Below are 22,884 nucleotides of genomic sequence, written 5' to 3' on the forward strand. Positions count from 1 at the left end.
GTTGCCACACTGGAGGAAAAAATACTTGAAACCAGTCCTTGCGTTTATGGCTATTTTAATAGTCACAATTTCATCCTTTCTTACAATGATAACCATCTGGTTTTTGTTTAGCTATTCCCAGTCCAGATTCATAAACTACAAGCTTTTTTTTGTTAGAATTAAACAGGGTATACCATCTATTTCTAAGGAATAACAATGAATGTCTCATCTACCCTTTCCCCCCAAAAAAGTGAGCCATCCGGATGGACTAGGACAGTTTAGAGAACAAGAGTTTTATTTTGCTTGCGTCCAGGATTCCATGAGATCGGGGGACACCTTGGACATCTATACTATCTTGAAGGTTCAGAAAAGAGGCTTGGGGTTTGCCTCTAGGGGGACTGGAAAAGGGGAGGCCATTGCAAATTCTATGAGTAGAAACCTACCGAGGTGGACATCCCGTTACGTTTCATGAAAACTGAAGCACAGAAAAATTATGAAGGTATTTTTATTGCAAGAAGAAAAGCAGTGGAACACGTCTCCGAGAAAGAAGGCTAAAGTAAAAGAATTCAAGGGCTCTAACAAAGAGACAGCCGTTTCCCTTTCATGCAGGTTTCTCTTTAGAGGTCTTTGACAGACAGCTAATATGTTTAAGTTTAAGTTTAATCAGATTTGTATGCCGCCCCTCTCTGCAGACTCGGGGCGGCTCACAGCAATAACAATACAATGTAAAACAAATCTAATATTTAACTTAATTTAAAAAACACCACAAATTAAAACCAATCATACGTACTAGCGTACCATGCATAAATTTTATAAGCCTAGGGGGAGGGAACATGTCAATTCCCCCATGCCTGACGACAATATGATGGAGAAGGGGAGGGGGTGTCCGCTGGCCCCTCAAACACAAAGGTTCTTTAAGGTTCCCAGCACTGCTCCTGTGGCGGAGGCTACTGAGGTCACAGCAGTCGGCACCCCTGCAGCTCCTAGACAGAGGTATAAGGCAAAAAGTAAGGTGCTAGTCCTCATTGGGCAAACCAATCCTTGCGTCAGGGCCAGGGTAGGAAACATACCAATGGACTGCAGGGTGGCAACCACGCCACCAGAAGCCACTCCGCCTCCGTTCGCAATGGCAGCAACCGACATCATCTTGGCGCCAAGTGAGCCAGCCGCAATTCCTGCACTGGTGAAACCCGCAGCGCCAACTACAAGCGGGATGCCCACCACTGCCACCCCTGTAGAGCAAGAAAGAAAAATGGAGCTGGATTGTGGTCCTTGCATTCCAGGAAGAGTTCCCAACTTGGTACAACCTTTTTGGCGAACCTTTTCCAGCACCGAGTGCCGAAACGGGAGCGTGCGTGCAGGGGAGCAGCTTCCGGACGCACGAGCGCATGCACACCAGCCACCCGGTCTTCTGGTTTCTGGTGTGCAGCTAGCTGGCATCCATACATGTGCTGGAACTCTGAAGAGCAATGAGTGATGGCCATGCCCGGAGAGACGGCTCTACATGCCACTTTCCACACACAGGCCCATTGGTTCGCCAGCACAAGTATAAGGTCTCCTGTTTGAGCAGGGGCGTGGACTAGAACAGTGTTTCCCAACCTTGGCAACTTGAAGACATTTGGACTTCAACTCCCAGCATCCATCCCAAGGCTGCGCCGTAACTCTAAGTGGTTGTAAATCAAGGACTGTTTACCAATGGTAGAATCCAGGATTCACTAGCTGCCACTAGCTGTCAGGAATGTTTCCTTTTGAACAGGAAGCCCAGAATTCCCACCCAATGTCCAAGGCTTTTGGGGGATAGAGTCCACCCTACTGGAGGAGGACCAAGAGAAAAATCTCAAACTCCACTTACATACTGGTGGAGGAAGAAACCAGGGACTTACCCAGGCCAATTGCAGCACCAAGTATAGAATCTGGGGAATAAAGAGACTTTAGTTAACAAAATAAAAATTATAGTACAGAAGAATAAAAAAACCACACAAAAGTAGTGCAATAGCAATCATGACAAAATTGGATAGCCGCTTGCTGAATTCAACCACAATTTCCAACCTCCAACATAAAAGGAAAGGGAAAAGGTGCCTCTCGCACATACATGCTAGTCGTTCCTGACTCTAGGGGGAGGCGCTCATCTCCGTTTCAAGGCCAAAGAGCCAGCACTGTCCAAAGTTGTCTCCGTGGTCATGTGGCTGGCATGATTCAACACTGAAGGTGCACACAGTGCTGTTACTTTTCCACCAAAAGTGGTCCCTATTCTTCTACTTGCATTATTTTACATGCTTTCGAACTGGTAGGTTGGCAGCTGGGACTCCGTTCCGCAGGGCTCGGGATTCGAACCGCTGAACTGCCAACCTTCCGATCAACAATGAGCCTCCACCACTGAGCCCCCACCATAAATGGGCCCAAGACACTGGTCTTATATATAGTCTGCGGAGAGGGGCGGCATACAAATCTAATAAATTATTATTATTATTATTATTATTATTATTATTATTATTATTATTATTATTATGTCAGTACAACACAGCAAACAAGATCACTATGCTGGATTTCGTATTTCATCACCAGTCGGGCGCTTCCCAAGCACCTAGGACTGCGTGATGTAGCGGCGAATTATGTTTGCCGATCCCAGTAAAGCGGCCTTTTGCAATTGACAGATGGAGATTTTGTCAATTCTGATGGTTTTCAAATGTCCGCTGAGATCCTTTGGTACTGCACCCAGCGTGTCAAGTACCACTGGGATCACTTTCACTGGCTTATGCCAGAGTCGTTGCAGCTCGATTATTAGATCTTCGTATTTCACTAATTTCTCTAGCTGCTTCTCCTCAATTCTGCTGTCCCCTGGGATTGCAATGTCGACGATCCATACTTTCTTTTTCTCCACGATCACAATGTCTGGTGTGTTATGCTTCAGAATTCGGTCAGTCGGAAGTCCCACAGTAGTTTTGGTTGCTCATTTTCGACCACAGTGATAAAACAACATGTGACGATCCAATAGTAAAACAATTAAAAACCTTTATTATAAAACCAAACATACATACAAAACATACCATGCATAAATTGTAAAGGCCTAAGGGGGAAAGAATCTCAATTCCCCCATGCCTGATGGCAGAGGTGGGTTTTAAGAAGCTTACGAAAGGCGAGGAGGGTGGGGGCAATTCTAATCTCTGGGGGGAGTTGGTTCTAGAGGGCCGGGGGCACCAAAGAGAAGGCTCTTCCCCTGGGTCCCGCCAAACGACATTGTTTAGTTGACGGGACCCGGAGAAGACCCACTCTGTGGGACCTAACTGGTCTCTGGGATTCGTGCGGCAGAAGGCGGTCCCGGAGATAATCTGGGTGACAGCACCATCCTGTGCCCCTTAAGAGGCTGCAGGAAAGCCGCCAACCCATTTTTCCCAAAGGTATAAAAACACTTAATGGTTGTCACAGGGTACAAACTCATTAAATCCACTTTAGGATCTAAAGTGCACATTAGCAAGCAAAATAGATGGCAGTGTCATTCTATATCAGGAGCAGAGTTGAAATCCAGCAGGTTCTCACCAGTTCTGGAGAACCGGTAGTGGAAACTTTGAGTAGTTTGGAGAACCGGCAAATACCACCGCTGGCTGGCCCCGCCCTCACCTATTCTCTGCCTCCCGAGTCCCAGTTGATCAGGAGGAAATGAGGATTTTGCAGTATCCTTCCCCTGCCGTGCCTACCAAGCCACGCCCACAGAACCAGTAGTAAAAAAATTTGAATACCACTACTGTATCGGGCGTGTCAAACTCAAGGCACCTGCAAGCACACATATGTTCGGCAAACCAGTGAAATCCCATCACTGCTTAAACACTTAGCACATTGATTGATTGATTGATTGATTGGATTTGTATGCCGCCCCTCTCCGTAGACTCGGGGCGGCTAACAACAGGGATTCTGCCCGATCTCACACCCTCCTGGTGACCTAATATGTCTGCTGCTGATACATTAAACCGAAGCAACCCAGAATAAAATTAAACTGTAGATTTATGAAATAACTAAAGTAAGACTCAAATTAAAACCGGAGACCTTTCTTCTAGGTATAAAAGACTTAAAAATAAAATAACTATATTACTAATTGATACAACACATAATCATAGCAACTAGAATATGCATCGCACAAAACTGGAAGAAAGAAGACCCACCAATGGAGAGAGATATGATCAGAAAAATATTTGATTGTGCAATTGTGCAGAATCAGACAAATGAACACAAGAACTTAAAAACAATGACCAATCTTGCTATTACCTGGAGGAATTTTATATCTGGGTTGATAATAGGAGAACGAATAGTTGTAAATATTATTATTATTATTATTATTATTATTATTATTATTATTATTAATTTATTTATTTATTTATTTATTATTTGGATTTGTATGCCGCCCCTCTCCGAAGACTAGTGGCGGCTCACAACAAGTGTAAAACAATCCAATACATAATCCAATTAATTAAAATATTTAAAAATTAAAAAAAACCCATATACTAACATACACACACACAAGCATACCATGTATAAATTCAACGTGCCCAGGGGGAGATGTTTAGTTTCCCCATGCCTGACGGCAAAGGTGGGTTTTGAGGAGTTTACGGAAGGCAGGAAGAGTAGGGGCAGTTCTGATCTCCGGGGGGAGTTGGTTCCAGAAAGTCGGTGCCGCCACAGAGAAGGCTTTCCCCCTGGGGCCCGCCAACCGACATTGTTCAGTTGACGGGACCCGGAGGAGGCCCACTCTGTGGGACCTAATCGGTCGCTGGGATTCGTGCGGCAGAAGGCGGTCTCGGAGATATTCTGGTCCGATGCCATGAAGGGCTTTAAAGGTCATAACCAACACTTTGAATTGTGACCGGAAACTGATCGGCAGCCAGTGCAGACTGCGGAGTGATGGTGAAACATGGGCATACCTGGGTAAGCCCATGACTGCTCTCGCAGCTGCATTCTGCACGATCTGAAGTTTCCGAACATTTTATTTTTATTATTATTATTATTATTATTATTATTATTATTATTATTATTATTATTATTTATTAGATTTGTATGCCGCCCCTCTCCAAAGACTTGGGGCGGCTCAACAATAAAAACAGTATAGACAATGGAACAAATCTAATAATAAGAATTACAGTATATAAAAAACCCCAACTGTTAAAAAAAAAACCCACCATACAACACATACATACCAAACATAAACTATAAGAAAATAATGCACATTAAGATGTTAGACTTGAGAACTTCAAAACAAAGTTAAAATTAGATTTAGAATACATTATGACGTTAAATACCACTTTATTGTTGATGGGTTTGTTTGTTTTTACATTTAAAAATTGAAAACAACCGCTGTTTTTATAGGCTGTGAAAAAAGGGAAGGAATGAACAGCCCTGTGCTACAGTTCGGGAGGGGGGAGGGTTAGGGTCATGTTTTGTGATGTGTCATCTTGTATTATAAAACATAAATGCATTTGAAAATGTAACCATATGTTAAAACTCTTGATGTCTTTTTTAATGTCCAATAAAATCTATTTTAAAAATAATAATAAACCGGAGCAACCCGAAGCAACACAGACTCACCCCGAACAGCTTTATCAATGGCCACTCTCTTGTTAAAAACCCTCAATTCCAATCTAGATTGATGGCCCTCTCCCAGTCTGGGAATCCAATGCTGCTTGGATGTCAGAACCCTGAAAGAATCACTCAAGCCGGGTGGCACTTTCAACTGCGGAATCCCAACCCTGCTGAGCGTGGAAGCAGCCGCAGCTGCCATTTTTGAAGACATGTTGTTGTGGGAGGTGGCTGGGATTCCCGGGAGGGAGGGGCTGCTTTCCAGAGAGCAAAACAGGGAGTGGATCTTGAAGAGTTTGGAATGGAGTTAAAAAACCGTCTCCTTAATTATTCCCAAGTATATCTGCAATTATGCAAACAGTTGCTTTCAGTCTGGCAAGACTCTTTTGTAGAGACCTATGAAACAACAAATCTCCAACTGTATCTTCAAAAGACTAAAATGCAATTGCAGCCAGACCAGCAAGGTTTTCCTGACGGCCTCTGCAGCCGATGCCAGAGTTCCAGATCGATCCAGAGCTCTGTTATCGGCTAGGGAGGCCTTGAGGAAAGCCTTGCTGGCTGCGAGAGAAATGGGCTGAGGTTTGGGAAGTTTGGTTGCAACTACCCGAAGGTAAGTAGTAAGGCAGCTCCATAGCTTAAGTGTGGGTTGTGCACATGGGTGGGGTGGGGGGCAGCGCATGGGTTGTGTGGCATGCCTGGGGGAGGGCATTGCATTATGGGTGTGGGCACCCGAGCCAAAAAAGTTTGCCATCACTGGTCTAGTGGTTAAGACACTGGGCTAGAAAAGAGGAGCCTGGGAGTCCAACTCCCACCTTAGCCATGAAAGCCAGCGAAGTGACTTTGAGCCAGTCACTGTCTCTCCACCCCGCCCCGCGGGGTTGTTGTTGTGGGGAAAAAAGAGGAGAAGGAAGCTGTGTGTCAGGCTGAAGCCATCGTTTTGGCCTGCCACAAGTAGAATAGTACTGTGGGAATTGGGGAGGGGTGGTTGCACGAGAGGGAAAAATACTAGCCACAACCAATTCTTTCCAGAGGATTCAAGGTCATCCTTTGTTCAGCACCAGCTGGAAGTACAGGGGAGGAGCGTGGACATTGAGAGAACTGCAGTGGTCCATGCAGAAGAGCCGGGTTCAAAAGCAGCGGCGTTTGGTCCTCTCTTCGTGGGCTCTTTGACCGGGGGGGGTTTTCCTTCCCCCAAACCCAACCCCTCTCCCCAAAACGCCAGCATTCCAGAGCACTCCCCCCCTCTCCTTTTCCCCAAGTGCGGGAGAGGGGAAGCGCAAGGGAAGAGGGGGGGGCTGGCTGGCAGTCCCGCTTCCCACCACCGCACCCCCCCCACCCCCCAGAGGTGGGCTGCTAAGGTGGAAGATGAGGTATGCTCGCGCCCGTGCGAATATTGGCTGTTAGGCCACCGACCTTCATGACTGCATCTCAACAAAAACAAATTCCCAAGCAAGATGCAACCTCCAGGCATCTCCCTGAGCAACAAACTTTCTTTGGGCAGGACGTTCTTTGGTCACAGCAGGGGTGGGCAGTTATTTTCCAAGGGGCCAGATGAAGAACTATGACTGCTGTGGACAGTAGCTCCCGGCTATGTTCCATCCCCTTGCCTGCAAGGCCACACTTGAGCCGAGGTGGCAGTGGGAGGCCAAGCATAGGTTTCCTCACACAATGATCATGCCACCTTGACCGCCTCGGGCTGCTCCAGGTGATGGATGAACCTGCGGAGGCACAGAAAAGCGCTTTCTCTCCCCATCTTCCCACAGCCGACTGAAGGAGCGCACAGCAACTGCGCAGAGCTGAACTTTACTCGGTTTCTTCTCCTGCCCTGTGGCATCCTTATTTACATTTCATTTCTGATTTTGAATTGACCTCACAACAACAGGGCCATGAAATGACCAGGCCTGGGTTACACTATAGAAACAATCGGTGTCTGCCATCCAGACCTGGGATTATTTATTTATTTATTGGATTTGTATGCCGCCCCTCTCTGGAGACTTGGTGCGGCTAACAGCAATAATAAGACAGCGTACAATAATAATCCAATAATAAAAATGATTAAAAACCCATTATTATAAAAAACCAAACATACATACAGACATACCATGCATAAAATTGTAAAGGCCTAGGGGGAAAGAGTATCTCAATTCCCCCATGCCTGGCGGCAGAGGTGGGTTTTAAGTAGCTTACGAAAGGCAAGGAGGGTGGGGGCAATTCTAATTTCTGGGGAGAGTTGGTTCCAGAGGGCTGGGGCCGCCACAGAGAAGGCTCTTCCCCTGGGTCCTGCCAAGCTGCATTGTTTAGTTGACAGGACCCAGAGAAGACCCACTCTGTGGGACTTAACTGGTCGCTGGGATTCGTGCAGCATAAGGCGGTCCCGGAGATAATCTGGTCCGGTGCCATGAAGGGCTTTATAGGTCATAACCAACACCGTCTTTGTCTGCAGCTATTGTGTAGCATTCCACAAAGGAACTCGGGGCTAGAAAATGAGACATTTTCACTGGTCGTCCTGCTGCTGTTGGGCTGGGGGGGGGAGGTTTATTTGGCCTCTGCGCCCCATTTTCCGTCTCTTATCTTCCTTTTCCACCTCTAGATAAAATAGTTGGCAAAAGGAAACGTCGCGAGGGTGAAGAAGCAGTGGAGATGGTTGAGAACACGGACAACCCCTTGAGATGCCCGGTTCGACTCTATGAATTCTACTTGTCAAAGTGATGAGTGATGCTACATCTCTGGGGCTCGTGTTTTCTCAAAGGGGAGACCTCAGCCCAACTCTGCCCTTTCTCCTTCCCCCCACCCAGTTCTGAAAGCGTGAAGCAGAGGAGCGACGTCTTTTACCTCCAGCCAGAACGTTCCTGCGTCCCCAATAGCCCAATGTGGTATTCCACTATGCCAATAGATACTTCGACTTTGGACATCATGTTAACGCGCATCCTCATGGTAAGGGAAGTGCACGAAGAACTTGCCAAAGTTAAACCGGAGGACTCGGACCCGGAGCTTTCGGACTAAACTTGGGCGAAAGGGAGGCTCTCTTCTTTCTGTTGGTTTGTTTTGGTTTTGTTTCCTTCCCTTTCCATGGTATCTTGCAAATACAAAGAAGCACCGAACTGAATTGCGCCCGGCCTTCAGAAAAATCACTCTTGTCAGACACACACACACACAAACACACACCATCCGAAGGCACAACGGAAGCTGCAAAAGGTTGCAAAATGACACTCGAAGGATGGGAAGTGGCAGAAGGCGCAGGGACACTGGGGAGCTTCCAGTGGCTGCCAATAATGCTGGTGAAAAGCCTCGACGAAGATGAACTGGAGACCCGTCTCTCCCCCTCTCCTCCCTGCCTCCCACGTGGTGCTTGTAGTGGAATAAAGACAAACAATTATGGATGTGTTTTCTTCAAACAGGAGAAATGGTGGTGTACATCCTTCCCTCCTAACCATGGAAGCAGAGGAAGCGCCAGATTTAGACAACCACCACCCTCTCCCCCCACCCTGGGTGATTTTGCAGTGTAGCTGGCCCCCACTCATGCATTTGGGGACGGGGGTGTCGCCTAACACCTATAGGACGCCAAGCAGAACATAGAGAGACGCCATCTGTAACATACATGCAGAGATACCCTTTCCTTGCCCTCCCCTCTTATGATTTTTGGAGGGGTGGCGGTGTTTTTTCTTAAGAAAAATAGTTGGGTGGTTCAGAAAGACCTGACTCAGCTAGAAGCGGAAGCAAAAAGCCGAGGGGACGACACATGGTGGGCTGCCATCAGGTTTTCTGGCTTTTTGGGGGGCGGGGGGGGGAACTGGCAGCCAGGAGTAAATGAGGTTTAGACAGGCCACCTCAACCATGGTTTTATGAGGAAGCAAGTCCTTTCTGAACGAACTCACATGTACCTACTTGGCTGCCCCATGTAGACAAAACAGGGTTTGGTCCTCAGCCCTCCAAAACCTTCTTAAGAGCAAGATATTCAAAAGTGATTCCTGAGAAATTGTAGCCCCACCTCCCTGAGTTTTTGTGTTTGGGGTTTTTTCCCCCCCTAACTGGCCTAGACTGGTGGCCATTCACTCATTTATAAATGGCTTTTACAAATCCATGAGAGTTAGAATGTCGGAGCCCTTCCAGATGTATTTATTTTTGTTTGCATTATCCCACTGGTTGATTTAAACAAGGTATCGTTAATCCTCAGCATGATTTGTGTATTGTCGCTTTTCATTTTTTTAAAAATAAAGCGGCATAGAAATCAGATTCCAAGTCTGAAAAGAGAAATTGGGTGGTTTTGGCTTCGCCACCCACCCACCCCCTCCGGGCCTTCCTCTGGGTAGAATGAAAAAAACTTCCCCCTTATCAAAACGCAGGGTGCATAGGCTCAGCCAAGTCCATTTCACCACCTTCCTCAAGCCCAAGACTTTTGTTTCTTTTCCCCCTCTCAAGTCTCCAAAAGATCACTTTGAAAATTGAAACTATTTTTTAAAAGAGAAAAAAAAACCTTGGGGGGGGGGGGATTGTATGTTTTTATTAGCGGTTTTGTCCATTCACCAAATTTCTAAAGAGTTCTTTGAAAACAAAGCATAAAGAAAAAAGAAAACACCCTGTTGGTCTCTTCAGCATTGAACAAAGCCTTTTGTGTATGTATGTGTGCGTGCGTGCGTGTGTTTGGGGTATTCTTTTTAACAGTAACAAAGGTTAACAATAAAATCAGAAAGTAGTCTTCTCTTTTGCTGTTGTGTACTCGATCATTCCATCTCCTCCCTCATGTAACAAAACCACTGGAGTTATTTTGTAAAATGCAGAAAACCTGTGTAAAGCACGCCAGTCTTTTTCTAAGTATCTGCCCTGTTTCTGTCATCTTTAACTTCCCTTCACTCCTCTCTGGCATCCTTTTTAAACAGATACCCCACATTTTATATACTAAGGCAAATAAACTACAAGCTCAAATGGAGGAAGAGATGTGACAGGGTTGTGATTTTTCCAATAAATTTCCCAATTTGAATTGCATGGAATTTTTTAGGAGTATTTTTAAAATACATACATGCATACTTTATTTATGACATTTATATGCCGCCCACCTTGCGGCTCAAGGCAACTCTGGCCGACTTATAATATAATAAAATGCATACATAAATATAAAATAGATCAATCCTTCTGGCATGCCCACACATCTGCCTTTACCATATAGTTACCAGGAATTTTCAGTTTAATGTCAGATGCCTATTTGTTTCATCAGCCAACATGGCTTTCTCGCCCTTGCCCAAATAAAACCCCCAACATTAAAAATTAAGAAAAATGAAAAGTTGAGACAGGAGGACAGCCTTGTTCCATGTTGTTTAGTGTGTGGTGTGTGCAAAAAGTAAACATTTCACTGGTGCCATAATTGCACAGAAATTTGAATGCCTTTTATTTAGTGACCAGAGTTAATCACCTTTCGTTACCCAAAAAAGTCAATGGAGAAGTTAGCTTCACTTGCCATATTTTTCGGAGTATGACACCCCTTTTTCCTCCCTAAAAGAAGCTGAAAGTTTGGGTGTGTCTTATACTCCAAATGTAGGTTTTTTTGAAGCTAGCCCTAATGAGGTGCTAACTTTTTCATTGTTACTCTCTCTCCCCGAAGAAGAGCCCTAAGTCTTTGCAGGATTTTTTTCATTGCTACTTGCTCTGAATACGTTTTCCCCCAGCCCTAACAAGGTGCTAACTATCTTCCTAGCTCTTACCAAGACTTTTTCATGGTTACTCTCTCAGAATAAGGTTTTTTAAAGCCATAACTAGGGGATAAAATAATGTGCTGAATCTGACCAGACTAAAGATGCTAGCCAGAGAAATAGCTGGTAGGCAGATTTTTCCCCCTTTATTTTCCTCCACAAAAACTAAGGTGCGTCTTATACTCTGAAAAATATGGTAATTTAACAACTGATTTGCTTACAACTGGGAAGAAAGGTGGTAAAATGGTGAGCGACATAAATTTTGGGCTCTATTGTGATCGAGAGCTACCTGCCTTCTTTATGCTTCCTTCAGAACCCAAAAAGAAGGGAATTACTTAGGCCAGGGATCCCAAACTTGGCAACTTTAAGATTTATGTCAGGGTTCCAGGTAACATCCAAACTAAATCAAGAGTCGGAGCCAAAGTTCCAATTTATTTCCACAGCCATCCTGGCACCAGCGCTGGGAAACCTGTCCCACTCAGTTGAAAGTTCAAATCCCTTGTCCTCCACCCACAAACTTGTCACGTTGCCCACTCAGATTGTGCCAGCATGGCAAGTCCTTCCATTTCCGCCCAGATGGTGGACATGGTGGCACAGCAGGTAGAGTGCAGTACTGCAGGCTACTAAAGCTGTAGGTGAGCGGTTCAAATCTCATCACCGGCTCAAGGTTGACTCAGCCTTCCATCCTTCCGAGGTGGGTAAAATGAGGACTTGGATTGTGGGGGCAATATGCTGGCTCTGCTAAAAAGTTATGTTGCTAGCATGCTGTAAGCCGCCCTGAGTCAGAAGGGTGACATAAAAAAATCAAATCAATAAATATGATGGCCTTGAACTTCTCTAAAGAATGCTTTGTGGCTGCACCTGCTCCTTCGTTGAATCACCCCGCCCAAGTTCCCATAACATCAGGCCTTCTATAGTGTGGCAAGGTGTTAAATAATATCACCAACTTCTGCAACTTGGCTTGACAATTTGTGGCCTTCAACTCCCAGCTGGCTGAAGAATTCTGGGAGTTGAAGTCCACAAGTCTAAAAAGTTGCCAAGTTTGAAGACCTCTGACTCAGGCCTTCTCCTGTAGGGTGGTGTCCTACCCTCCTTAGGGTGGTGTTTTATCCCAGAGGAATTCTTATTTAGAGTGGGGAAAAGAGATGGGTTTCTCTGAAAGCTTTGTATGAAAAGCAGGGGGCCACTGCCCAAAACATTCTTGGGGTTTGGGAAATGAACCCCACACTTCCTGGGGGGGGGGCAAGGGTGCTTCCTTGCAAAGCTGAAGCCCCAAGTCAAGCAGAAGCAGAGATACTGGATTAGCCGCTCCCAATTAGTGAAGTAGTAAAATGGGGTTCGGTTTTGCCTGAGCTCTCCATTATGGAAACTCAATAGAGCAATAAAAGGAACTAAATTATTGGGAGCACAGCTGATCCTCAAATTTACATCCATTCATTTAGTGACTGTTTGAAGTTGCCACACTGGAGGAAAAAATACTTGAAACCAGTCCTTGCGTTTATGGCTATTTTAATAGTCACAATTTCATCCTTTCTTACAATGATAACCCTCTGGTTTTTGTTTAGCTATTCCCAGTCCAGATTCATAAACTACAAGCTTTTTTTTGTTAGAATTAAACAGGGTATACCATCTATTTCTAAGGAATAACAATGAATGTCTCATCTACCCTTTCCCCCCAAAAAAGTGAGCCATCCGGATGGACTAGGACAGTTTAGAGAACAAGAGTTTTATTTTGCTTGCGTCCAGGATTCCATGAGATCGGGGGACACCTTGGACATCTATACTATCTTGAAGGTTCAGAAAAGAGGCTTGGGGTTTGCCTCTAGGGGGACTGGAAAAGGGGAGGCCATTGCAAATTCTATGAGTAGAAACCTACCGAGGTGGACATCCCGTTACGTTTCATGAAAACTGAAGCACAGAAAAATTATGAAGGTATTTTTATTGCAAGAAGAAAAGCAGTGGAACACGTCTCCGAGAAAGAAGGCTAAAGTAAAAGAATTCAAGGGCTCTAACAAAGAGACAGCCGTTTCCCTTTCATGCAGGTTTCTCTTTAGAGGCCTTTGACAGACAGCTAATATGTTTAAGTTTAAGTTTAATCAGATTTGTATGCCGCCCCTCTCCGCAGACTCAGGGCGGCTCACAGCAATAACAATACAATGTAAAACAAATCTAATATTTAAGTTAATTTAAAAAACACAAATTAAAACCAATCATACGTACTAGCGTACCATGCATAAATTTTATAAGCCTAGGGGGAGGGAACATGTCAATTCCCCCATGCCTGACGACAATATGATGGAGAAGGGGAGGGGGTGTCCCCTGGCCCCTCAAACACAAAGGTTCTTTAAGGTTCCCAGCACTGCTCCTGTGGCGGAGGCTACTGAGGTCACAGCAGTCGGCACCCCTGCAGCTCCTAGACAGAGGTATAAGGCAAAAAGTAAGGTGCTAGTCCTCATTGGGCAAACCAATCCTTGCGTCAGGGCCAGGGCAGGAAACATACCAATGGACTGCAGGGTGGCAACCACGCCACCAGAAGCCACTCCGCCTCCGTTCGCAATGGCAGCAACCGACATCATCTTGGCACCAAGTGAGCCAGCCGCAATTCCTGCGCTGGTGAAACCCGCAGCGCCAACTGCAAGTGGGATGCCCACCGCTGCCACCCCTGTGGAGCAAGAAAGAAAAATGGAGCTGGATTGTGGTCCTTGCATTCCAGGAAGAGTTCCCAACTTGGTACAAGGCAGGGTTGGCGAACCTTTTCCAGCACCGAGTGCCGAAACGGGAGCGTGCGTGCAGGGGAGCAGCTTCCGGCCGCACGAGCGCATGCACACCAGCCACCCGGTCTTCTGGTTTCTGGTGTGCAGCTAGCTGGCATCCATACATGTGCTGGAACTCTGAAGAGCAATGAGCGATGGCCATGCCCGGAGAGACGGCTCTACATGCCACTTTCCACACACAGGCCCATTGGTTCGCCAGCACAAGTATAAGGTCTCCTGTTTGAGCAGGGGCGTGGACTAGAACAGTGTTTCCCAACCTTGGCAACTTGAAGATATTTGGACTTCAACTCCCAGCATCCATCCCAAGGCTGCGCCGTAACTCTAAGTGGTTGTAAATCAAGGACTGTTTACCAATGGTAGAATCCAGGATTCACTAGCTGCCACTAGCTGTCAGGAATGTTTCCTTTTGAACAGGAAGCCCAGAATTCCCACCCAATGTCCAAGGCTTTTGGGGGATAGAGTCCACCCTACTGGAGGAGGACCAAGAGAAAAATCTCAAACTCCACTTACATACTGGTGGAGGAAGAAACCAGGGACTTACCCAGGCCAATTGCAGCACCAAGTATAGAATCTGGGGAATAAAGAGACTTTAGTTAACAAAATAAAAATTATAGTACAGAAGAATAAAAAAACCACACAAAAGTAGTGCAATAGCAATCATGACAAAATTGGATAGCCGCTTGCTGAATTCAACCACAATTTCCAACCTCCAACATAAAAGGAAAGGGAAAAGGTGCCTCTCGCACATACATGCTAGTCGTTCCTGACTCTAGGGGGAGGCGCTCATCTCCGTTTCAAGGCCAAAGAGCCAGCACTGTCCAAAGTTGTCTCCGTGGTCATGTGGCTGGCATGATTCAACACTGAAGGTGCACACAGTGCTGTTACTTTTCCACCAAAAGTGGTCCCTATTCTACTTGCATTATTTTACATGCTTTCGAACTGGTAGGTTGGCAGCTGGGACTCCGTTCCGCAGGGCTCGGGATTCGAACCGCTGAACTGCCAACCTTCCGATCAACAATGAGCCTCCACCACTGAGCCCCCACCATAAATGGGCCCAAGACACTGGTCTTATATATAGTCTGCGGAGAGGGGCGGCATACAAATCTAATAAATTATTATTATTATTATTATTATTATTATTATTATTATTATTATTATGTCAGTACAACACAGCAAACAAGATCACTATGCTGGATTTCGTATTTCATCACCAGTCGGGCGCTTCCCAAGCACCTAGGACTGCGTGATGTAGCGGCGAATTATGTTTGCCGATCCCAGTAAAGCGGCCTTTTGCAATTGACAGATGGAGATTTTGTCAATTCTGATGGTTTTCAAATGTCCGCTGAGATCCTTTGGTACTGCACCCAGCGTGTCAAGTACCACTGGGATCACTTTCACTGGCTTATGCCAGAGTCGTTGCAGCTCGATTATTAGATCTTCGTATTTCACTAATTTCTCTAGCTGCTTCTCCTCAATTCTGCTGTCCCCTGGGATTGCAATGTCGACGATCCATACTTTCTTTTTCTCCACGATCACAATGTCTGGTGTGTTATGCTTCAGAATTCGGTCAGTCGGAAGTCCCACAGTAGTTTTGGTTGCTCATTTTCGACCACAGTGATAAAACAACATGTGACGATCCAATAGTAAAACAATTAAAAACCCTTATTATAAAACCAAACATACATACAAAACATACCATGCATAAATTGTAAAGGCCTAAGGGGGAAAGAATCTCAATTCCCCCATGCCTGATGGCAGAGGTGGGTTTTAAGAAGCTTACGAAAGGCGAGGAGGGTGGGGGCAATTCTAACCTCTGGGGGGAGTTGGTTCTAGAGGGCCGGGGGCACCAAAGAGAAGGCTCTTCCCCTGGGTCCCGCCAAACGCCATTGTTTAGTTGACGGGACCCGGAGAAGACCCACTCTGTGGGACCTAACTGGTCGCTGGGATTCGTGCGGCAGAAGGCGGTCCCGGAGATAATCTGGGTGACAGCACCATCCTGTGCCCCTTAAGAGGCTGCAGGAAAGCCGCCAACCCATTTTTCCCAAAGGTATAAAAACACTTAATGGTTGTCACAGGGTACAAACTCATTAAATCCACTTTAGGATCTAAAGTGCACATTAGCAAGCAAAATAGATGGCAGTGTCATTCTATATCAGGAGCAGAGTTGAAATCCAGCAGGTTCTCACCAGTTCTGGAGAACCGGTAGTGGAAACTTTGAGTAGTTTGGAGAACCGGCAAATACCACCGCTGGCTGGCCCCGCCCTCACCTATTCTCTGCCTCCCGAGTCCCAGTTGATCAGGAGGAAATGAGGATTTTGCAGTATCCTTCCCCTGCAATGCCTACCAAGCCACGCCCACAGAACCAGTAGTAAAAAAAATTGAATACCACTACTGTATCGGGCGTGTCAAACTCAAGGCACCTGCAAGCACACATATGTTCGGCAAACCAGTGAAATCCCATCACTGCTTAAACACTTAGCACATTGATTGATTGATTGATTGATTGATTGGATTTGTATGCCGCCCCTCTCTGTAGACTCGGGGCGGCTAACAACAGGGATTGTGCCCGATCTCACACCCTCCTGGTGACCTAATATGTCTGCTGCTGATACATTAAACCGAAGCAACCCAGAATAAAATTAAACTGTAGATTTATGAAATAACTAAAGTAAGACTCAAATTAAAACCGGAGACCTTTCTTCTAGGTATAAAAGACTTAAAAATAAAATAACTATATTACTAATTGATACAACACATAATCATAGCAACTAGAATATGCATCGCACAAAACTGGAAGAAAGAAGACCCACCAATGGAGAGAGATATGATCAGAAAAATATTTGATTGTGCAATTGTGCAGAATCAGACAAATGAACACAAGAACTTAAAAACAATGACCAATCTTGCTATTACCTGGAGGAATTTTATATCTGGGTTGATAATAGGAGAACGAATAGTTGTAAATATTATTATTATTATTATTATTATTATTTATTTATTTATTTATTTATTTATTATTTGGATTTGTATGCCGCCCCTCTCCGAAGACTCGGGGCGGCTCACAACAAGTGAAAAACAATCCAATACATAATCCAATTAATTAAAATATTTAAAAATTTAAAAAAACCCATATACTAACATACACACACACAAGCATACCATGTATAAATTCAACGTGCCCAGGGGGAGATGTTTAGTTTCCCCATGCCTGACGGCAAAGGTGGGTTTTGAGGAGTTTACGGAAGGCAGGAAGAGTAGGGGCAGTTCTGATCTCCGGGGGGAGTTGGTTCCAGAAAGTCGGTGCCGCCACAGAGAAGGCTTTCCCCTTGGGGCCCGCCAACCGACATTGTTTAGTTGACGGGACCCGGAGGAGGCCCACTCTGTGGGACCTAATCGGTCGCTGGGATTCGTGCGGCAGAAGGCGGTCTCGGAGATATTCTGGTCCGATGCCATGAAGGGCTTTAAAGGTCATAACCAACACTTTGAATTGTGACCGGAAACTGATCGGCAGCCAGTGCAGACTGCGGAGTGATGGTGAAACATGGGCATACCTGGGTAAGCCCATGACTGCTCTCGCAGCTGCATTCTGCACGATCTGAAGTTTCCGAACACTTTATTATTATTATTATTATTATTATTATTATTATTATTATTATTATTATTATTATTATTTATTAGATTTGTATGCCGCCCCTCTCCAAAGACTTGGGGCGGCTCAACAATAAAAACAGTATAGACAATGGAACAAATCTAATAATAAGAATTATATAAAAAACCCCAACTGTTAAAAAAAAACAACCCACCATACAACACATACATACCAAACATAAACTATAAGAAAATAATGCACATTAAGATGTTAGACTTGAGAACTTCAAAACAAAGTTAAAATTAGATTTAGAATACATTATGACGTTAAATACCACTTTATTGTTGATGGGTTTGTTTGTTTTTACATTTAAAAATTGAAAACAACCGCTGTTTTTATAGGCTGTGAAAATATGGAAGGAATGAACAGCCCTGTGCTACAGTTCGGGAGGGGGGAGGGTTAGGGTCATGTTTTGTGATGTGTCATCTTGTACTATAAAACATAAATGCATTTGAAGATGTAACCATATGTTAAAACTCTTGATGTCTTTTTTAATGTCCAATAAAATCTATTTTAAAAATAATAATAAACCGGAGCAACCCGAAGCAACACAGACTCACCCCGAACAGCTTTATCAATGGCCACTCTCTTGTTAAAAATCCTCAATTCCAATCTAGATTGATGGCCCTCTCCCAGTCTGGGAATCCAATGCTGCTTGGATGTCAGAACCCTGAAAGAATCACTCAAGCCGGGTGGCACTTTCAACTGCGGAATCCCAACCCTGCTGAGCGTGGAAGCAGCCGCAGCTGCCATTTTTGAAGACATGTTGTTGTGGGAGGTGGCTGGGATTCCCGGGAGGGAGGGGCTGCTTTCCAGAGAGCAAAACAGGGAGTGGATCTTGAAGAGTTTGGAATGGAGTTAAAAAACCGTCTCCTTAATTATTCCCAAGTATATCTGCAATTATGCAAACAGTTGCTTTCAGTCTGGCAAGACTCTTTTGTAGAGACCTATGAAACAACAAATCTCCAACTGTATCTTCAAAAGAGTAAAATGCAATTGCAGCCAGACCAGCAAGGTTTTCCTGACGGCCTCTGCAGCCGATGCCAGAGTTCCAGATCGATCGAGAGCTCCGTTATCGGCTAGGGAGGCCTTGAGGAAAGCCTTGCTGGCTGCGAGAGAAATGGGCTGAGGTTTGGGAGGTTTGGTTGCAACTACCCGAAGGTAAGTAGTAAGGCAGCTCCATAGCTTAAGTGTGGGTTGTGCACATGGGTGGGGTGGGGGGCAGCGCATGGGTTGTGTGGCATGCCTGGGGGAGGGCATCGCATTATGGGTGTGGGCACCCGAGCCAAAAAAGTTTGCCATCACTGGTCTAGTGGTTAAGACACTGGGCTAGAAAAGAGGAGCCTGGGAGTCCAACTCCCACCTTAGCCATGAAAGCCAGCGAAGTGACTTTGAGCCAGTCACTGTCTCTCCACCCCGCCCCGCGGGGTTGTTGTTGTGGGGAAAAAAGAGGAGAAGGAAGCTGTGTGTCAGGCTGAAGCCATCGTTTTGGCCTGCCACAAGTAGAATAGTACTGTGGGAATTGGGGAGGGGTGGTTGCACGAGAGGGAAAAATACTAGCCACAACCAATTCTTTCCAGAGGATTCAAGGTCATCCTTTGTTCAGCACCAGCTGGAAGTACAGGGGAGGAGCGTGGACATTGAGAGAACTGCAGTGGTCCATGCAGAAGAGCCGGGTTCAAAAGCAGCGGCGTTTGGTCCTCTCTTCGTGGGCTCTTTGACCGGGGGGGGGGTTTCCTTCCCCCAAACCCAACCCCTCTCCCCAAAACGCCAGCATTCCAGAGCACTCCCCCCCTCTCCTTTTCCCCAAGTGCGGGAGAGGGGAAGCGCAAGGGAAGAGGGGGGGGCTGGCTGGCAGTCCCGCTTCCCACCACCGCACCCCCCCCACCCCCCAGAGGTGGGCTGCTAAGGTGGAAGGTGAGGTATGCTCGCGCCCGTGCGAATATTGGCTGTTAGGCCACCGACCTTCATGACTGCATCTCAATAAAAACAAATTCCCTGGCAAGATGCAACCTCCAGGCATCTCCCTGAGCAACTAACTTTCTTTGGGCGTCACGTTCTTTGGTCACAGCAGGGGTGGGCAGTTATTTTCCAAGGGGCCAGATGAAGAACTGTGACTGCTGTGGACAGTAACTCCCGGCTGTGTTCCATCCCCTTGCCTGCAAGGCCACACTGAGCCGAGGTGGCAGTGGGAGGCCAAACACAGGTTTCCTCACACAATGATCATTCCACCTTGACCGCCTCGGGCTGCTCCAGGTGAGGGATGAACCTGCGGAGGCACAGAAAAGCACTTTCTGTCCACATCTTCCCACAGCCGACTGAAGGAGCGCATAGCAACTGCGCAGAGCTGAACTTTACTCGGTTTCTTCTCCTGCCCTGTGGCATCCTTATTTACATTTCATTTCTGATTTTCAATTGACCTCACAACAACAGGGCCATGAAATGACCAGGCCTGGGTTACACTATAGAAACAATCGGTGTCTGCCATCCAGACCCGGGATTATTTATTTATTTATTGGATTTGTATGCCGCCCCTCTCTGGAGACTTGGTGCGGCTAACAGCAATAATAAGACAGCGTACAATAATAATCCAATAATAAAAATGATTAAAAACCCATTATTATAAAAAACCAAACATACATACAGACATACCATGCATAAAATTGTAAAGGCCTAGGGGGAAAGAGTATCTCAATTCCCACATGCCTGGCGGCAGAGGTGGGTTTTAAGTAGCTTACGAAAGGCAAGGAGGGTGGGGGCAATTCTAATTTCTGGGGAGAGTTGGTTCCAGAGGGCTGGGGCCGCCACAGAGAAGGCTCTTCCCCTGGGTCCTGCCAAGCTGCATTGTTTAGTTGACAGGACCCAGAGAAGACCCACTCTGTGGGACTTAACTGGTCGCTGGGATTCGTGCAGCATAAGGCGGTCCCGGAGATAATCTGGTCCGGTGCCATGAAGGGCTTTATAGGTCATAACCAACACCGTCTTTGTCTGCAGCTATTGTGTAGCATTCCACAAAGGAACTCGGGGCTAGAAAATGAGACATTTTCACTGGTCGTCCTGCTGCTGTTGGGCTGGGGGGGGGAGGTTTATTTGGCCTCTGCGCCCCATTTTCCGTCTCTTATCTTCCTTTTCCACCTCCAGATAAAATAGTTGGCAAAAGGAAACGTCGCGAGGGTGAAGAAGCAGTGGAGATGGTTGAGAACACGGACAACCCCTTGAGATGCCCGGTTCGGCTCTATGAATTCTACTTGTCAAAGTGGTGAGTGATGCTGCATCTCTGGGGCTCGTGTTTTCTCAAAGGGGAGACCTCAGCCCAACTCTGCCCTTTCTCCTTCCCCCCACCCAGTTCTGAAAGCGTGAAGCAGAGGAGCGAAGTCTTTTACCTCCAGCCAGAACGTTCCTGCGTCCCCAATAGCCCAATGTGGTATTCCACTATGCCAATAGATACTTCGACTTTGGACATCATGTTAACGCGCATCCTCATGGTAAGGGAAGTGCACGAAGAACTTGCCAAAGTTAAACCGGAGGACTCGGATCCGGAGCTTTCGGACTAAACTTGGGCGAAAGGGAGGCTCTCTTCTTTCTGTTGGTTTGTTTTGGTTTTGTTTCCTTCCCTTTCCATGGTATCTTGCAAAAAAAAAGAAGCACCGAACTGAATTGCGCCCGGCCTTCAGAAAAATCACTCTTGTCAGACACACACACACACAGACACACACCCTCCGAAGGCACAACGGAAGCTGCAAAAGGTTGCAAAATGACACTCGAAGGATGGGAAGCGGCAGAAGGCGCAGGGACACTGGGGAGCTTCCAGTGGCTGCCAATAATGCTGGTGAAAAGCCTCGACGAAGATGAACTGGAGACCCGTCTCTCCCCCTCTCCTCCCTGCCTCCCACGTGGTGCTTGTAGTGGAATAAAGACAAACAATTATGGATGTGTTTTCTTCAAACAGGAGAAATGGTGGTGTGCATCCTTCCCTCCTAACCATGGAAGCAGAGGAAGCGCCAGATTTAGACAACCACCACCCTCTCCCCCCACCCTGGGTGATTTTGCAGTGTAGCTGGCCCCCACTCATGCATTTGGGGACAGGGGTGTCGCCTAACACCTATAGGACGCCAAGCAGAACATAGAGAGACGCCATCTGTAACATACATGCAGAGATACCCTTCCTTGCCCTCCCCTCTTTTATGATTTTTGGAGGGGTGGCGGTGTTTTTTCTTAAGAAAAATTGTTGGGTGGTTCAGAAAGACCTGACTCAGCTAGAAGCGGAAGCAAAAAGCGTAGGGGACGACCCATGGTGGGCTGCCATCAGGTTTTCTGGCTTTTTTGGGGGGGAAGGACTGGCAGCCAGGAGTAAATGAGGTTTAGCCAGGCCACCTCAACCATGGTTTTATGAGGAAGCAAGTCCTTTCTGAACGAACTCACATGTACCTACTCGGCTGCCCCATGTAGACAAAATAGGGTTTGGTCCTCAGCCCTCCAAAACCTTCTTAAGAGCAAGATATTCAAAAGTGATTCCTGAGAAATTGTAGCCCCACCTCCCTGAGTTTTTGTGTTTGGGGTCTTTTTTCCCTCTCTCTAACTGGCCTAGACTGGTGGCCATTCACTCATTTATAAATGGCTTTTACAAATCCATGAGAGTTAGAATGTCGGAGGCCTTCCAGATATTTATTTTTGTTTGCATTATCCCACTGGTTGATTTAAACAAGGTATCGTTAATCCTCAGCATGATTTGTGTATCGTCGCTTTTCATTTTTTAAAAAATAAAGCGGCATAGAAATCAGATTCCAAGTCTGAAAAGAGAAATTGGGTGGTTTTGGCTTCGCCACCCACCCACCCCCTCCAGGCCTTCCTCTGGGTAGAATGAAAAAAATGTCCCCCTTATCAAAACGCAGGGTGCATAGGCTCAGCCAAGTCCATTTCACCACCTTCCTCAAGCCCAAGACTTTTGTTTCTTTTCCCCCTCTCAAGTCTCCAAAAGATCACTTTGAAAATTGAAACTATTAAAAAAACCTTGGGGGGGGATTGTATGTTTTTATTAGCGGTTTTGTCCATTCACCAAATTTCTAAAGAGTTCTTGGGAAAAAAAGCATAAAGAAAAAAGAAAACACCCTGTTGGTCTCTTCAGCATTGAACAAAGCCTTTTGTGTATGTATGTGTGCGTGCGTGTGTTTGGGGTATTCTTTTTAACAGTAACAAAGGTTAACAATAAAATCAGAAAGTAGTCTTCTCTTTT

The 22,884-nt window shown here is 46.0% G+C and overlaps 3 protein-coding genes and 1 long non-coding RNA gene across 4 annotated transcripts in view; 2 read left to right on the forward strand and 2 right to left on the reverse strand.

Moving 5' to 3' along the window:
• Nucleotides 1-22,880, forward strand: part of ZMYM4 (zinc finger MYM-type containing 4) — a 91,582-nt gene extending 68,702 nt beyond the window's left edge. Inside the window, exons 29-30 of the mRNA XM_070763710.1 lie at nt 20,793-20,910; nt 20,998-22,880. Of these exons, the coding sequence (XP_070619811.1) occupies nt 20,793-20,910; nt 20,998-21,205 (326 nt within the window). The 3' untranslated portion in view covers nt 21,206-22,880. The remainder of the gene's footprint in view (nt 1-20,792; nt 20,911-20,997) is intronic.
• On the reverse strand, nt 467-5,792 carry LOC139173857 (interferon alpha-inducible protein 27-like protein 2A). The gene is made up of 4 exons (XM_070763712.1): nt 5,554-5,792; nt 1,863-1,892; nt 1,050-1,211; nt 467-962 (listed from the first exon to the last, which is right to left on the reverse strand). The coding sequence occupies exons 1-4, from the start codon at nt 5,756-5,758 to the stop codon at nt 877-879; spliced, it is 483 nt and encodes a 160-aa protein (XP_070619813.1). The 5' UTR covers nt 5,759-5,792; the 3' UTR covers nt 467-876.
• Nucleotides 6,075-10,245, forward strand: LOC139173859 (uncharacterized). Its single transcript, XR_011560250.1, has 2 exons — nt 6,075-6,154; nt 8,135-10,245. It is a non-coding gene; the product is annotated as an uncharacterized lncRNA (long non-coding RNA).
• LOC139173858 (interferon alpha-inducible protein 27-like protein 2A) lies at nt 13,149-19,219 on the reverse strand. Its single transcript, XM_070763713.1, has 4 exons — nt 18,212-19,219; nt 14,544-14,573; nt 13,729-13,890; nt 13,149-13,641 (listed from the first exon to the last, which is right to left on the reverse strand). The coding sequence occupies exons 1-4, from the start codon at nt 18,414-18,416 to the stop codon at nt 13,556-13,558; spliced, it is 483 nt and encodes a 160-aa protein (XP_070619814.1). The 5' UTR covers nt 18,417-19,219; the 3' UTR covers nt 13,149-13,555.
• Nucleotides 22,881-22,884: the final 4 nt, after the last annotated feature.

This window comes from Erythrolamprus reginae, chromosome 11 (assembly GCF_031021105.1).
Source record: "Erythrolamprus reginae isolate rEryReg1 chromosome 11, rEryReg1.hap1, whole genome shotgun sequence".
In the NCBI taxonomy this organism is placed as follows: domain Eukaryota; kingdom Metazoa; phylum Chordata; class Lepidosauria; order Squamata; family Dipsadidae; genus Erythrolamprus; species Erythrolamprus reginae.

Coding starts and splice junctions, on each gene's coding strand:
- LOC139173857 (XM_070763712.1), bottom strand. CDS start 5,758: ATGTCTTCAAAAATGGCAGCTGCGGCTGCTTCCACGCTCAGCAGGGTT. Junction 1,893..5,553: donor CATTGATAAAGCTGTTCGGG/GTGAGTCTGTGT, acceptor TTTATTCCCCAG/ATTCTATACTTGGTGCTGCA. Junction 1,212..1,862: donor TGGTGCTGCAATTGGCCTGG/GTAAGTCCCTGG, acceptor CTTGCTCTACAG/GGGTGGCAGTGGTGGGCATC.
- LOC139173858 (XM_070763713.1), bottom strand. CDS start 18,416: ATGTCTTCAAAAATGGCAGCTGCGGCTGCTTCCACGCTCAGCAGGGTT. Junction 14,574..18,211: donor CATTGATAAAGCTGTTCGGG/GTGAGTCTGTGT, acceptor TTTATTCCCCAG/ATTCTATACTTGGTGCTGCA. Junction 13,891..14,543: donor TGGTGCTGCAATTGGCCTGG/GTAAGTCCCTGG, acceptor CTTGCTCCACAG/GGGTGGCAGCGGTGGGCATC.